This window comes from Lampetra fluviatilis, chromosome 65, assembly GCF_964198595.1.
Source record: "Lampetra fluviatilis chromosome 65, kcLamFluv1.1, whole genome shotgun sequence".
In the NCBI taxonomy this organism is placed as follows: domain Eukaryota; kingdom Metazoa; phylum Chordata; class Hyperoartia; order Petromyzontiformes; family Petromyzontidae; genus Lampetra; species Lampetra fluviatilis.
In genome coordinates this window covers 172,761-189,839 of record NC_136339.1, presented here as the reverse complement: position 1 = coordinate 189,839, position 17,079 = coordinate 172,761, and the positions used below count along the sequence as shown (strand labels likewise).

Sequence of the window (17,079 nt, the reverse complement as noted above, 5' to 3'; positions counted from 1 at the left end):
TTCGTATAGGAGCATAAATTTGCTGTTTTTATTGAAAATGCAATATTTGATATCTCAAAAACCTGATGTGATAGACAAAAACTGATGCCAGATTTGGAATCAGCACCACAAAATTACATTAAACCCGTTGGAATACCTTATGCCAGAAAAAGTGTGTTGACCAGTGTTATCAGAGTATATTTTGTTTGCATTCTGACCACAAGCATTATGGTTAATGCAGACATTATTTCTTGAAAAAGGTTTCAGTTTGGTGTTTTAACATTTTAACACCTGTTTTGTTGCCAGAAAAAGGGGAAAAACCTATTCAAGACAACTTCAGTGAGTACGTGGGCTGAGGTCCACTCACATAATATATAACATTGGCAAACATGTATTTATTTTTCTCGCATATCTGTGGCTGTAACTGTATGGTTGTCATATGTAAAAGCATTCGCTAAATTAAAACATCTCCTGGCCGCCTTGAAGACCATCAGGTTTGTCAATATAAAAAAAATCCCTCATGCGCTTCAATCAACCCTGACCTCTACAGTGCTGAATGAGCCAATGAGGCAAGTAACGCATTTCCTGATTACAGCCTAAAGCTTGAAAAGGATGCCACGGGTCGGAGGACGTAGGCGCGCTTTTGTGCAGCCGCTTTCACCACGGCATCACCGTTTTTAAATCCTTTATATTAAGTTCGCTTGCTTGCTTGCGTGCTTGCTTGCGTGCTTGCGTGCTTGCTTGCGTGCTTGCTTGCGTGCTTGCTTGCGTGCTTGCGTGCTTGCTTGCGTGCTTGCGTGCTTGCTTGCTTGCGTGCTTGCTTGCTTGCGTGCTTGCTTGCTTACGACCGTGCAAATCTTTCGGTCGTTTTTTAACCCACTTCCCGTGATCCAAACGAGCTGACATTTTGCACACAGACTCGTTGTGCGTGACAATTAATTTTCGTGAAAAAATTTTTCCAAAATTTTCCACTTTTTAGGAAAAAAACAATTATCAACATGAATAAAACAGAGGGGACCAAAGGGGAAAAACATATTTTTTTTTATTGTGAGTTTATTTAAGAAGTCTGTACATAAGCTAGGTTTTCATCATGCTACATGTAGCCCCAGTCGCCTAATGGATAAGGCACTGGCCTCCTAAGCCAGGGATTGTGGGTTCGAGTCCCACCTGGGGTTGCTGAGAAACAGCTGTTCATTTTGTAAAATCAAAATATCAAGTTAACGAATCTGATAATGAAAAGCCAAAATGGCGCTGTGCCTATAGACAAGAGTTTTAAAACAGTGTTCAATTATACTCTTTGGTTCTTTCGGTAAAGTTACGTCAGTATAGTGTCCATCATCAGATGATGATGATGCATGCTTGTGTTGATGATAGACGCTTGTGTTGATGATAGACGCTTGTGTTGATGATAGACGCTTGTGTTGAGCCCGAAACGTCGTGATTTATTTTATTTTATACCTACGTGAATTTACCGAAAGAACCAAAGAGTATGGATTCCTGAAGTCACGAAAGCTTCAAATCAAGAGAGTTTTAAACAGTGTACTTTGGTGACAATTATCAACATTGATAAAGCAGAGAATAAAAGGGGGAAATACATATTCATTTCTATTATTATTGCGAGTTTATTAAAGAAGTCTGTATATAAGCCAGGTTTTCATCATGCTACATGTAGTCCCAGTGGCCTAATGGATAAGGCACTGGCCTCCTAAGCCAGGGATTGTGTGTTCGAGTCCCACCTGGGGTATCTGAGAAAAAGTTGATCATTTTGTAGACGTCAAGTTTATGAATCTGACGATGAGAAGCGAAGGTGGTACTGTGCCGATCGAAGAGAGTTTGAAATCAGTGTGCTTTGGTGACAGGAATCAACATTGATAAAGCAGAGGGGACGAAAGGGGGAAATACATATCCATTTTCTAATCCTTTATATTAAGTTCACTTGCTTGCTTACGACCGTGCAAATCTTTCGGTCGTTTTTAAATCCTTTAAATTAAGTTCACTTGCTTACACGCTTACGACCGTGCAAATCTTTCGGTCGTTTTTTAACCCACTTCCCGTGATCCAATCGAGCTGACATTTTGCACACAGACTCGTTGTGCGTGACAATGTTACACTTTTTAGGAAAAAAATAATTATATTTAATTACCAATTGCTTAATGGTGGCAGGCAATCATCTGACCCATAGGTGGCAGCCATCTCAAGCCAGAGGACGAGAAGACTCTAGCCGCCACGCATATAAAGGATTTATAGTGAAAAACTTTGTTTTTACGGGTTAATTTTTTTTACATTTTGTTATTTGTAAATTCCATTTACTTTTCTTAGTTCAGTTAATTATCTTGTATGTGTAGGTTTTTTATTTATTGAAATTTACCTCCAGCCTCCCTCCTGTATATTTGGTTGCCATCTGTGTCTTAGGTTGAGTTCGCATTAGTGTTAGAGGTTAGGTTAGTGGTCACAACAGTTAGGGCTAGGTTAGGGTTGGACTAAAGGTCAGGGTTAGGATTGGGGATTAGGTTATGGGGTAGGGTTACATTATTGGCTAGAATTAGGGTAGTGGTTAGGTATTGCTTAAAACTACCACGTCGGGTGCATGCACACGCCTTTCAGTCAATCCACTGCTGGAAGAAGGCTTCCCCATATATGTGCAGGTTGTGGTTTTACCATACTTCCCGACGCTGGTAAGCGTGGGTTGAGTAAAGAAAAAGGAGAGCATGGACGTGGGTGGAATCATAATATGGTATAACAAAAGGATGTTTCTATGCTGCCTTCAGCAGCCTATAGCACCTGCTTTATTCACGGTTTGTTTCCCATACAACTCATCCAAGAGCCACGGACCCAGGCTCCAGCCTGATGAGCTTCAGAGAAAGAAATGTAATTAAATAATAATAGAATACGATGTTTCAATTGCAACACAAGCAACCATCACCAAGCACAAATGAATGAGAAAACATAGTAACCTTGGAATATAATGTAATACAACACAGAGAGTCGGCCAACACAACAGTCAATACCCCACCTGGTTGATTACGTTCCTCCAAAGATTACAAAATTTGAGAGACAAAACATAGACACGGAGACACACAGACACACAAGCAGAGAGAGACTCACACAAACACAGAGACACACACAGGCGCACAGAAACACGTCTCTGTGTCGAGGCCTTAAATAGAGAGAGGGGGGTGGGGGGCAGAGGGGGAGTTGTGTAGAATTCCTGTCCATAGGGGGATGGACGAGCTGGACACTGGACTTCAAAACAAACAAGCAAGGAGCGTTGTGTGGAATTACTGACCATAGCGGCCAGAGGAGAGAATGGACTTTGAAACAAGCACGGTAGAATGTTTTGTCTCGCTCTCAAATGTTGCAATCTTTGGAAGAACGTAATCAATCAGGTGGGGTGTTGACTGTTTTGTTGGCCGACTCTGCGTTGTATTGCATAATATTTACAAGAGTACCAAAGTGTATTTACTATGTTTTTCTCATTCATTTGTACTTGATGATGGTTGCTTGTGTTGCAATCGAAACGTCGTATTCTATTATTTAATTTCTTTCTACGTGACTTTACCAAAAGAACCAAAGAGTATTTCCTGCAGTCACGAAGCTTCGAATCTAGTTTGAGCTTCAGAGACCTGACTAGGTTGATCGGGCACAAATGGCCTGCGATCCAGCGCTGTGAAAGCAGCCGAGGGTTGGTCGAACACGCACATTGTAAAACCCCCTTCCCAATCGGCAAGTGTCAGGGGAGGAGCCCGTACCCTGGATCCCAAGAAGGTGGCACAACAAAGTGTGGCTTAATCTCCATCTGTCCCAACTCCCATTCCAATGAGTGTCGATGAGCTGTCTTAGCATGTCGAAAGGCAGCAAAGGTAAGCGTGGGGACTCTACCACCTGTTCCCTATGTATGGGACGTTTTGCACCTCACACACATGAGTCATTTTTCTTCGGATACTCCGGTTTCCTCCCACAAGCAGAGATTGGGGCGGGGGGGTAGCAATTGTTGGCAGCACCGGATAATCACCGCGTGGCTGCTACTGCCTTGCCACTCATCTGTGGTTCCTCTCCTCCTGGTGCATCTCAATGAACACTGGGGTGGTGATGCAGCGTTATAAGCTGACATCATTATTTCCAAACACGACATGCACGGCGTGTTAAGAAGGACACTGCACATACTATAGCTAGACTCCAGGTATATACGTTTTATTAGTTGTGCCAAGGACTATAACAAATCACAGAGGTAAAGATGCTGATACAGTCTCCCCACCCCCTAAGAGGAAGAGAGAGAAAGCTTTAACACAAACAGCACTCGAGAGTAATTACCACGGGTTAGAAGATCCCTACTCCTACACTAATGAAAAGCCACCACCACCACCACCATCATGAGCATCACCGTCATCATTATTATCAGTTATTCATGGCATTCACAAGGTGAATTATATAATGGTGTGCATTATCGGTCTCGTTTGTATTGTTCTGCGCAAACTCATGTGCATGTGTGCCTGTGTGTATGCGTGGAGAGCGGTGGCATCGTGGTTAGAGCACTGTACTATAAACCCGACGACCTGAGTTCGATTCCCGCTCATGGCCAACACCAATGATAATTATCTTAACTGGTCCTGGGCCTCCCCTAGGTCGACTCAGCCTCAAATAAGTATCTGGTGGTACAGGGTGTAAATATTGTCACTGGGAGACAAAGGCGGCCAGCGTGGTGCTGGGCACCCACCCCCTCATGTGCTATGCAGTGCCAGTCTTCATCGGTCCTCACGAACAGCACTTGCCTCAACAGTCTGTTCAGGATATACGGGGATCTGTTGTGTGTGTGCCTGTGTGTGTGTGTGCACCTGTGTGTGTGTGCGCCTGTGTGGTGCATGCTTGGATGCATGCATGTGAACCAATGTGCCCGATGTGTTAGCGGAACTGCAGGGGGCTGATCCTCAGCCCAATCACGTCCTTCCCAATCTCTGTCACCTATAAAACACACACACACAATGATACCCCATGCAGTCTTTCACAGACTGTTGGAGGCAAGTGCTGTTATGAGCAAGCACCTATGAAGGCCAGCATAGCACGCCAATGAGGGGGGTGGGTGGCCAGCACTGCGCTTGGCCACCTTTGCTCAAATGGAAAGTGACCCAAAGAAAACAAGAGGGACCACAATGCAGTTTTCCAAGAACTGCATAATGCACATGCTTCTTGTCATGTGTCTGTCATGTGAATCTGTGCTTACGCCAATGGCTATTCCATCTGTGACGGTTCCACCTGAAGACGGAAGCTTGTGTTGCCTCCGAAACGTCGTGATTTTTATTTTATTTTACTTTTATTAATTTTAATGTTTTACCTACGTGACTTTACCGAAAAAACCTAAGAATATGAATTCTTGCAGTCACGAAAACTTCAAATCTAGGATAAAGTGGCTCATTCTAGATTTGAAGTTTTCGTGACTGCAAGGATCCATACTCTTTGGTTCTTTCAGTAAAGTCACGTAGGTGAAAAAATAAAATAGAAATAGAAATAAATCAGGACGTATCGATTGCAACACAAGCAATCATCATCAGGTGTGACAACCACAGCAATAATTTTTTTGGGGTGAGATGCCGGAGTTAAGGGGGTTTATATAAGTCAGAGAGGGTGGTGGGGGGGGGGGGAAATGAGGAGAGGGGGAGCGTTAGACAAGATTCTCTTACAATCACACTTAACATTAACGGAAAAAATGTCCACTTCTGATTGGGACCGGGTAGATAACATGACTGTCTTCTCTGCTAATTCAATATCAACCAAATGCAAAGCCATCTTGATTGCTAAATTCAACCTCTTTTCAAAAAAAACTCCAGACCCACAGTTGGAAAAGTTAGATATTAATAAGACTGTCATCAATCAGAGTAGCATCCCAATTTTTGACAACCTAAAATCGGTACTAGCCAAAGGGTTGAATTTTGCTGTCACCCCCAAACATATCCCAGTGGATGATATAATTTCCCAGGTGGATGTAGCCCTAAAAGGCTTGGGACACATCCCGACAGATGTTGCTAGAGCTGAAATTGCTATCATCCTTAAAAATGCTAAGAAACCCGTTAATAACATCAGCAAAGACGAGCGCTTGGAACTCGCAAAATTGAAAAAGAGGGATGACATAGTCATCCTCTCAGCCAACAAGAGCAATGCCACTGTCATCATGGATAAAGCCACATACAACAACAAAATCCAGGACCTTATTGATGGTAGCTACTCCAAAATCAACGATCCTACTAACAGCCTGACTACAAAAAACAACAATATCATTACTAGTTCGACCTCTCTAATCGAACCAGCTAAACGGCTCTCCCTAGACCACCCCGATTCTATGGTCGTCCTAAGATCCATAAAGAAGGCAGACCACTTCGGCCCATCGTTTCCACTATCAACTCACCTACCTACAAGCTGGCCCGTTTTCTGTCTGATACCTTGCTTCCATTCACTGGCAAGACTACCTCAGCATTACTTAATTCAGCTCACCTCGTCTCTCTAATCAAGGGCATTTCATTGTCCCCAGATGATCTTCTCGTCAGCTTTGATGTGGTTTCTCTGTTCATCAAGGTTCCAGTGCCTGACACCTGAGTAATAATTGAAGATTAAGTCCAACATGGACTGAACCCTGATGTTCCTACTCTGGTTAGGCACTGCCTTACCAACACTTACTTTACCTGGAATGATACTTTCTACAAACACAATGAAGGTACACCCATGGGTTCCCCCTTATCTCAGTGATAGCGAATATTTTCATGGAGAAATTTGAAACAGATGCCATCCAGACATCCACCCTACGTCCTTCCTTGTGGAAGAGATATGTGGATGATACTTTCGTCATTTGGCCACATGGCCTACCAGCATTGAACCAATTCCTCAACCACATCAATTCCATACACCCATCCATCAAATTCACCATGGAAGTGGAGAATGATGATAAGCTACCATTCCTGGATGGTTTGTTTGAGAAGAGGCCTGATGGCTCTTTGGGACATTCTGTCTACAGGAAAGCCACCCACACAGATTCCTATCTGAAATCTGAATCCCACCACCATCCGGCACAGAAGAATTCCCTCATTAAAAACCCTGCACAATAGGGCACACTGCATTTCTGACCAACAACACCTAACCAGTGAACTGGAACACGTACACCGGGCCCTCAAGATGAATGAATACTCGGACCGTATTATCCGCAAAGCTGTCTCTCCAACCATGGAGAAACAACCCCCTGAGATGCCGATCAAAACCATCACGTTACCATGCATAGCAGGCGTTACCAAAAAGATTGCCAAAATCTTAAACACAAGATCCAGGTCCGATTCAGTACAGTACACAAACTCCGTGATCTAATCCCGTCTGTGAAGGATGTCATTCCTGACTTGCAATACCCTGGAGTCTACAAAACTAAGTTGCATCTGTAGTGATTGTTACATTGGGGAAACGAAACGTCATGTCTCTGACCGGATCCGCGAGCACAAGTAAGATCTGAAACACGGCAGAACTAATTCCTCCGCCGTTGCTGATCATTGCTATAACGCTGTGGGCTCTCATGATATTGTTTTCTCCGAGACCAAGGTGCTCTGCAAGCCGTCTGGCTACCATCAGAGATTTGTTCATGAAGCCATCCAGATATATAAACAGACATAACTTCAACCGAGAGGACGGATACAAATTGAGCAATCATTGGAAAGATGTTATTAACAAAGTAAAATGTAACGGTTCATAGTTGTTCAATCTTATTTACCGGGTACTAGTCTATTTTACCGAGTTAATTACATCCTCAACGTTCAACAGTGCGGCTATTTTGTTTTGAGCGTGAGCATCTCTTGACGGCAATCATGTAGCTTCTTTGCTCTCCTTCTCCCCACTCGCGCACCTGGCATCGCGGCAGGTTACTTACAGCCCCACCCACTTCCCCCCCCCCTGCCCAGTCTCACGTCCCAGTCCCTAGCGCACACGCAACGCTCCCCCTCTCATTTCCCCCCCCCACTGCCCTCTCTGACTTATATAAACCCCCTTAACTCCGGCATCTCGCCCCAAAAAAATTCTTGCTGTGGTTGTCACACCTGATGATGATGATGATGATTGCTTGTGTTGCAATCGAAACGTCGTGATTTATTTCTATTTTTTTTTCACCTACGTGACTTTACCGAAAGAACCAAAGAGTAAGGATAAGTGGATTTGAGGAACCAATGTTCACACCAATGCCCATTTGTCAGTCGGGCAACGGATAGGAGGACCCTGTGTATTCCTGTGAATAGGAATGGTGCTCACCTTGGTTATGCGGCAGGTTTCACCCTTGAACTCCGGGCTGTAGCAGGCGCCACTCAGGGGACACTTCTCCACTGGCTTCCCTCTGTGGGGGAGGGGGGATATAGGGAATGAGATGGATGCAAGAAAAGAGACATGGGGGGCAATGAGAGGAGACATGGGAGACACGGGGGGGAAATTATAAACATTGGGAGTTGCAGAGACGCAGACATAGGGAGATACATGGGACACAGGGAAGAGGGGGTGAGGAGAAGTCCACAGGGGTCATGGAGGGGGTGGGAGGCACAGGCAGCGGTGGGCACAGGAGACATGTCACACGGTGGCAATCGGCAGTGGGAGAGAATCAAAGACAAAGGTGTAGCCTTTAACAGGCTGTCAGGACAAGTGCTGTTCATGAGTGGCACCTAAAAAGCCACACGACGACATGGGTGTGGCCAGCACCACGCCTGGCCACCTTGTCTCTCCATTATCGATGTTTTAAACACACAAACTAAATGCCCAGGCACCAATCTAGATTTGAAGTTCTTGCTGTGGTTTTCCCACCTGATGATGATTGCTTGTGTTGCAATCGAAACGTCGTGATTTAATTTATTTTATTTTATACCTACATGACCTTCACCGAAAGAACCAAAGAGTATGCCCAGGCACCAGTTCAGATATTTACTGACAGTGCTATCGGTCGGGAGCGGGAATCCAACTCGGGTGGTAGCCCATTTCGTAGTGCAGAGGCAGTTCACTACGCTAACCTCTCCTCCACAGGAGAGAGCACACACACCTACAAAGACAAAGATTCCCTGTACAGTCTTAACAGACTGTTGGGGCAAGTGCTGTTGGCAAGCACCTATGAAGGCCGGCATGGTACATAAGGGGGTGGGTGGCCAGCGCCATGCCCAACCACCTTTGTCTCACCAGTGGCGATGATTTACTACACACTGCACCAGGTACTCATTAGAGGCTGAGTCCACCTAGGGGAGGCCCAGGACCGGTTCAGATAATTCATGGTCGCCGGTGTTGGCGATGAGCGGGAATCGAACTCGGGTCGCTGGATTCGGAGTGCAGAGCATTAACCGCTACACTACCGCTCCCCACATCCGCACATACATGCCTACACCCACACAAAAACCTGCACATATGGCAAGTAACATCGAACACTGCCAGCTCATTGACTCAACCTCCTTGCTCCCCTGCGCCCCCGCACCCACCGTCAAAAGCCCCCCCCAGCCCTGGCTAACCCTCTCCATTCCAATCGAGCCATCGCTCTCTGCACAGATCAGAGCGGACGTGGAGAGCACATCCCTCCCCCTCTTCCCTCTCCAATAACCTCTCCCTACTTCGGCCATTCCTATCTTCGCTGGAAGTAGCCAAACAGAATTACTTCCACACTCGAATTTCCTCCCTTTCCACTCATCCCCGCCTCCTCTTCTCAACCCTTAATAACCATCTCCACCAACCACCCCAACTATTCCCCACCATTTCCAATGGCCTCTCTAATGACTTTGTCCACTTTTTCACTTACAAAACGAATGCCATTCGCTCCTCTTTCTAAGCTTCCCCGTACCCCACCCTGCCCCTTCCATCTTCAGCCCATCACCAACTTCCTACGCCGCGCCTGCCCTCACTGACTTCCCCCTGTGACTGGAGGAACTCTCCTTTACCATCTCCAAAGTCCATCTCACCACCTCACCCCTTGACCCTATCCTTGCTTTCCTTCTTCCCTCCGTCCTTCCCTCTATCCTTCCCTACTTACTCTCCCTTTTTAATTCTTCTCTATCATCCAGTGCCTTTTGTGAGAATTACAAATCGGCCATCATCACCCCAACTCATTCAGAAACCCTCCCTTGATGCCAACTGCATCTCCAACTACCGTCCCATTTCCCTGCTTCCCTTCCTCTCCAAAGTTCTCGAGCGTCTAGTCCTCTCCCGCCTCAAAAACTTCACCTGCACCCACTCCACCAGTCTGGTGGAGTGGGTTTTCGCCCGCTCAACTCCACAGAAACTGCCCTCATTACCATTCAGAACCACTTGACCAACTCGGCGTACGCATGTCTCTCCTCAGTCCTCAATCTCTTCGACCTCTCCTCGGCATTTGACAATGTCCATCATCCCACTCTTCTCTGTATTCTCTGTAATATGGGCATTTCCGGCACTGCTTTATCCTAGCTCCAATCATAAATCTCTCTTCACGCTCATCCTCAGTCTCCTTCAATCACTTATGCACCCCTCTTTCACCCGTTACAGCAAGTGTTCCCCCCAAGGCTCTGTCCTGGGACCCCTTCTCTTCTCTCTCCACATCTCCCCTCTCAAAACACTTATCTCCTCCTTTAACTTCTCCCACCACTTCTTCGCCGACGACATCCAAGTATTCTTCTCTTTCTCCACTTTCACTCCGGACCTCCCTTTTCACAATTCAGGCTGCCTAACTGCCTTTCAGTCTTGGATGTCGCTTCACTTCCTTGCCATCAACTCCTCTAAAACCCAGGTTCTTTTTCCCTGCTGCTCTTTCCCCTCCACCCACCCCCACCATCACCTTCCCATCCTTCTCACTCACCCTGTCCCCTCCCCGCAACCTTGGTGTCCTCTTTGACTCCTTTCTTTTCGTCGCCTCTCACATCTCTGCCATCACCTGCAGCTGTCGTTTCCACTTTGTAAGCATTCGCAAAATACGCCCTCTCATCACCCAGTCGGCCGCCAAACTACTAATACTCTCACTCATCTTCCCTCGATTAGACTACTATAATTCTCTCTGACTCGGTCTCCCAGCCTATGCATTCATTCCACTACAACAGATGCAAAATAAGTCTGCACGCTTCATTTACAACCTACCACACTGCTCCCACACCTCCACCCTTCTTATAGAAATACACTGGCTCCCCATTTACTACCAGTGTCTGATCAAGCTCCTTACGCTAGCATATAAATATCGTCATGGCCTTGCCCTACCTACCTCGCTTGTCTTGTTTTATGTCCTCTCCCACCCTCTCCGTTCTCAATCGCTCCTCCTCCTAACTGTCCCCCCCACTCCTAGTGCGCAATCCCATTTCCGCAACTTTTCCCTATTTGCCTCCTTGCACTGAAACAAACTTCCCCTCCACATTAAGCAAGCACCCTCCCCCTATCTCGTTTCCGCTCCTTCCTCAAGATCCACCTCTTCTACTTGGCCCATCCTTCCCTACATCCATAAGTTCCCCCATAATTCCCGTACCTACTAACCTCCCTCCCCACACCCCATCCCTATACCTACTATAATCACCCAGGAATGTCTGTTCTTAACGCTCGTGACATCACTCCACATCGACCAGCGACCCTCATTCATATTCATGAGCCGTTGACAGCCTCCAAATGGACACCACCCCTCATTAATAATCATGAGCGGGTGACGTCACTCAATATGGAGTACTCCCCCCCCCTCACTAACAATCATGCGCAAGTGACGTCAGTCCACATCGAACAGCCCCCCTCATTAATAATCTCCTCCCCCCACCTCGGCGTCAACTTACAATCCCCACTACAAAGACAGAACCCTCACGTCACGCGATCTCCGTAACGCGATTGAGACATCAAAGTAAAAAGGACGTCATAATGAACAAGGAATTATAACCTTAAAATGAAATAAGTCTGTGTCACCACGCCCTTACAAATTCCACACGCATTAATGCAATTAATATCACGTCGCGGTCTGATTTTCGCTTGCAAGTTTAAGATTTACTACAATACACCCGTCCTTGGACGGGCAAAAGGCTAGTTCACTACATCACTTTTAGCATCCCTCATTGTACCGCTCATAACCCTTGTAAAGCACCTTGGATAAAGACTATATAAATATAAGATAAGAAGGGGGGGTACCTGTAGATGGGCTTGTAGGTGGCAGCGCAGATATCAAAGGGATTGTGCATGTCATAGTTGAGCTGGTGGGAGTCTGTGGGCGTCTTCTCACATGCAGAGAGGATCTTGCGTGTCTGGATGGGGGCAGGATCGATATTCGTCGCCATCGTCATGACCATCATCACTGTCATCGCCATCATCATCATTGTTGCAATGGTCATCACTCCTATTGGTCATCAACACCATCACCACCATGATCATCACCACCGTGACCATCATCATTATAAATATCATTATAATTATCATCAATATCATCATCATCAATGCCGCCAAAACAACAATATAATCATCAATACCATCACTCCCACAACCATCGTCATTATAAACATCACCAACGCTCCTCCCATCACCATCAATATCATCAATATCACCATTATCACCATGATCATTACCAACACAAACATCAAAGACCCATTATTATAAACATCACCAACATCACCAACGCTCCCATGACCATCAATATCATCAATATCACCAATATCACCATAATCATTACCAATACCACCAACAAAGGCAACCATACCTCATATAGCCTTAATAGACTGTTGGGGCAAATGTTGTTAGCGGGTACCTATGAAGGCCGTCACGGCACAAGGGGGAGTTGGGTGGCCAGCACCATGCCCAGCCGCCTTTGTCTCTCAAGTGGGAATGTTTACACACCATACCAGGTACTTATTTCAAGCTGAGTCGATGTAGGAGAGGCCCAGGACCGGTTCAGATAACAGTCACTGGTGTTGGCCCTGAGCGGGAATTTAACTCGGGTCGCCGGGTTCGTAAGCAGCGTGCTGACCACTCCACACAAAATAGACTCACACATACACACACACGAATGCAATTGCGCGTACTCTCTATCAAACGTGCGTACACATTCGCCACACTCCTGGCACCCGCACCTGCTGGCCCACGTCCGGTTTCGGTCCAAGCTCTATGAGGCGGCGGGCGAAGGTGGCGGCCGTCTTGAAGTTCTTAAGCTTGAAGAAGAGGTTGAGTGCCGTGCGCAGCACCAGCATCATATGCACAGGCTGCAGGCTGCAGTGCGTGAAGTAGGCAGCCATCTGCACACACACACACAGAATGTGTATACACGCTTACATATACATGCATACGTGTACACAACAACAACATCAACACAAGTGCCATTCGCCACTAAGTGTCGGTGACGTCACCACGACACTTGTGCCAGGCTATGTGCACGTTGAGGCCACGTGAAGTGTCGAACGCCCGCTGGAAGGTCACGGGGCAGACTCAGGTGCCACGGGTCGACTGACTGAGATGACTGGCTGATGCACCACCTCTGCCCCCTATTGTGCCAACTGGCTGTGCTTTAGCCACCCGGCGCTCCGCTCTTTGTTGTGAGCGTCGCTCCTCCCCCCTCCGTTGTTGTTGGAAGGCGACTGCCTCCAACTGTCCAGTAGCGTCCTTCACGAGCCTCCTCCACAGAGGCCGATCTTGACACCGCTGGTACCAGTAATTGGCAAGTCTACTCAGCTCCACATCCTTCTGTACCACATCATTCAATCTCTTCTCTAGCCCGTTTAGCCCCTCGATCCGGCCAAACAAAAGCTGTTTAGGCATGCGGTGGCTGGGCATGTGGGCTACATGACCCAGCCAATGCAGCCTTGCCTGCCGGAGGAGCTCACCGATGGGACTTTATCCAGATCTTTCAAGGATTTGTGAGCTCCTCACATAATCCAGCCTGGTTAGACCCAGGATGGATCGTAGGCAGGCCAGCCTAAATGTTTCTAACCAGTGAAGATGTTCCATTAGGGGGATCTACGTTTCGCAAGCATAGAGAAGGGAGGGAATGACGGTGGCCGAGAAGACCTGAAGCTTCGTGCGGAGCGACAGACCAGGTAGCTTCCACACAGCGTGACGCAACCAATGAAAAGATAATGCTGCTCGACTGATTCGGAATGAGACCTCTGCTGTCAAACCGGAGCTGGTCATGAGCACACTGCCCAGGTATGGGAAACTCTCCACTCTCTCCACAACTGCCCTATCACCAATTGAGAGTTGTGGGGGTGGAGTGTCCGATGGTACAAAATACCCATGCAGGTGCTTAGTTTTTGTGGGGTTGATGGTAAGGCCCCACTTCTTACTGGCAAGCTCCAGGTTCAGCAGACGATGAGAGTGGGCCTGTCGCTTTTTCTCAGCCAGCCTGAACACCTCCTGTCAGCCAGGGTCTCTAAGGAGGTCTTGACCATGTACCCAAAGCAGCCATTGCAGCTGCATGAGCCACAGTCCTAAACCTAGCCCATTTCCCCTCGATATCAGGAGGAGTGGGGGACGATGCCAACCCCAGCCGCAAGCGATGATGAAATTCTCGCTTGCAACTTTCATCAGCTAGCTGAGACCATTCCAATATGGGTTTAATGGGGTCCTGAGTGTACATCTGTAGAGGTGTAATTGTGTATGGGCGCGGATGGCTAACAAACACAAGGGGCGTGGTTAGGGCCGTACACAGAGGAGGTGCTCACACCGACGTCCGCACCTGCATCCCCCACGGGCCCCTCCCGGGGGCCGAGTACTATAAAAGGTGGTGAGCCGGAGTGCTCGAGGTCGGAGTATCAGCTTTAACCAGCGAAGACTGAAGACCAGCTAGCATAGGCCCCGAAGCTCCCCTGGCTCGCTGTCCTTGTCAGGGCCGACCAGGGCAAGCCGGTGGCGTGGCCCCGAGAGCCCAGACTCAGGGTGCCGGGATCCCAGCTTGACCAGGGCTGGGATAGGTAGCCTCCCTTAGCTCCGTAGTGGAGGACTTGGGCTTAGGTTAGCGGGGTTAGATGTTGTGTCTCCCTGTTAGTTGAGCAAAGGGGACGTTAACCCCTTAAGTACTGTGTGTACCCGCTACTGTACACAAGTTGGTGTTAATAAATAAGTGTGCCTCCGATCCCGTCGTCAAGCCTCCTGAATACTTATTACACATCTACCACCGGAGTGGAAGAATGGCAGGTGCATTTTACAGAAGACAAGTCGATGATCAGTGGGCAAATCAGCTCCACGGTAGGTCCTGGTGTCAAGGACATGGGCCCGCATCCGCTGTTCCGTCACTATATAGTCCAGCAGATGTTCTTGTTTGGACCCGGCATGTATCCATGATGATGTATGGATGCGCCGATGCCGGAACAGCGTTTTGGTAATTACAAGCCCATGGGCTGCACAAAAATCTAGCAGCCTCCTACTGTTGTTATTGAGCTGATCTGGCCCATGACTTCCAATCACTCCAGAGCAGGTGCCAGCATCATGACCAACTCGGACATCGAAGTCACCCAACAAGATGACTATCTAGATTGGAAGCTTTCGTGACTGCAGGAATTATTTTTTGGTTCTTTCGGTAAAGTCACGTAGAAAGAAATGTAATTCAATATTGAATAGACGTTTCGATTGTAACACAAGCAACCATCATCAGCTCCCCCTCTGCCCCAACCCCCCACCCCCCCTCTATTTAAGGCCTCGACACAGAGACGTTGTCTTTCTGTGTGCCTATGTGTGAGTCTCTCTCTGCTTGTGTGTCTGTCTATGTGTCTATGTTTTGTCTCTCTCTCAAATTTAGTTCTACCTGATGACGGTTGCTTGTGTTCCAATCAAAATGTCGTATTCTATTATTTAACTTAATTTCTTTCTACGTGACTTTACGGAAAGAACCAAAGAATAAGATGACTATCCCAAGGGGCCACTTAAGCTAGCACCTGTGCCAGGAGGTCACAGAAGGCATCGGATTCATTGGCCTTGCCTGCATCCCTCCACAGATGTTCGTCTCCGGTGAGGACATTAGTAACCACAACCACCACTCCTCGCCTCTGGTTGATGGGAAGGCGAGCCCAAAGTAGCCTGGGGCTTACAGCTTCAAACACCTCACCATCACGCTCCCTTGATTTTTTGTTCAGTATAAGAGCCACTCCCTGTTGTTTGGCAGTCTTCTGCCCCGAGTAGAGGACTGTCCACCCCTCATGGTGGCAGGAGCTAGAGCCGGTCCACCGGACCTCCTGTATACCACAGAGATCCAGGCGGTACCGGTCCAGCTCCCGACAGAGGAGTGGCAGCCTCTCCTTCGCAGTGAGGGTTTGAACATTCCACGTGGCAACCAGTCGTGTTTTTGTTGTTGTTTCTGGAGAAGCCCCGAGGGTAAGGATTCAATCTCCTGGCTCCGCCAAATGGGGTTGGGCCAGGAGACGTCATAGATGCCTGTCCCCCCGGGGCCTCCGGCAGAAGCTTAATTAAAGTTTTAAATCGTGGTTTAGTGGTAATTAATTGGAGGGGTTACCAGCCCCTCGCACCCATCAAGAGCCCCCATATGGCTGCTGTGGTGGTTACAAACGCCATGAGGGGAAGTGGCCAATCTAAATTGGCACTCCCCCCAGGGCACTGCACACCACAGCGTTGCCGTCCGGCACCAACGAGGTAGGGAGTTGTTTTTGTATACATAGCACATATATACATGCATACGTGTCGTCGGCTGGTTCTTCGCTGGCGAAGATCAGGGAGGAATAGGAGCTCCATGTAGTTGGCCGGCGTGATGGTGGCTATACATGCCGATCCTTGACTTTCAGATTTTGTGTATAGCAGATGGTCCATTTTAACTCTTGACCAGTCAGGGCCAGAGTGGGGAACGTGTCCGTGGTGGTAGTCTTTCTGTGCCTCCGTTTTTCTGTTGAAGCTTTGTGCCTTGTTCAGTCTGCCATTTTAGCTGCTTCCTTGGCTTTCGAGCACCAGCGGTCTTTGTCCACAGCTCTGAGCTCCCAGGTTCAGATGTTGATACCCGCAGCAGTCAGTTGCTGTTTGAGCTGGTCCTTGAAGCGTCTTCGAGGTCCACTCCTGTCTAGCTTCCCATGACACAGCTCGCTGTAGATGACTCTTTTGGGCATCCTATTGTGCTCCATGCGCGAGACGTGGCCGCCAGCCCAGCGTAGCTGACGAAGCAGCAGGATGGATTCCATGCTGGGTGTCTGAGCTCTC

General features: G+C 47.7%; 1 protein-coding gene and 2 non-coding genes across 3 annotated transcripts in view; 2 read left to right on the top strand and 1 right to left on the bottom strand.

The window, feature by feature from the left end:
• Positions 1-1,081: 1,081 nt before the first annotated feature.
• TRNAR-CCU (transfer RNA arginine (anticodon CCU)) lies at positions 1,082-1,154 on the top strand. The gene has a single exon. It is a non-coding gene; the product is annotated as a tRNA-Arg (tRNA).
• Positions 1,155-1,650: 496 nt separating this feature from the next.
• Positions 1,651-1,723, top strand: TRNAR-CCU (transfer RNA arginine (anticodon CCU)). The gene has a single exon. It is a non-coding gene; the product is annotated as a tRNA-Arg (tRNA).
• A 2,426-nt stretch (positions 1,724-4,149) lies between these two features.
• Positions 4,150-17,079, bottom strand: part of COPA (coat protein complex I subunit alpha) — a 79,770-nt gene continuing 66,840 nt past the window's right edge. Inside the window, exons 31-34 of the mRNA XM_078882386.1 lie at positions 13,020-13,181; positions 12,088-12,200; positions 8,248-8,329; positions 4,150-4,938 (exon numbers count right to left, since the gene is read on the bottom strand). Of these exons, the coding sequence (XP_078738512.1) occupies positions 4,879-4,938; positions 8,248-8,329; positions 12,088-12,200; positions 13,020-13,181 (417 nt within the window). The 3' untranslated portion in view covers positions 4,150-4,878. The remainder of the gene's footprint in view (positions 4,939-8,247; positions 8,330-12,087; positions 12,201-13,019; positions 13,182-17,079) is intronic.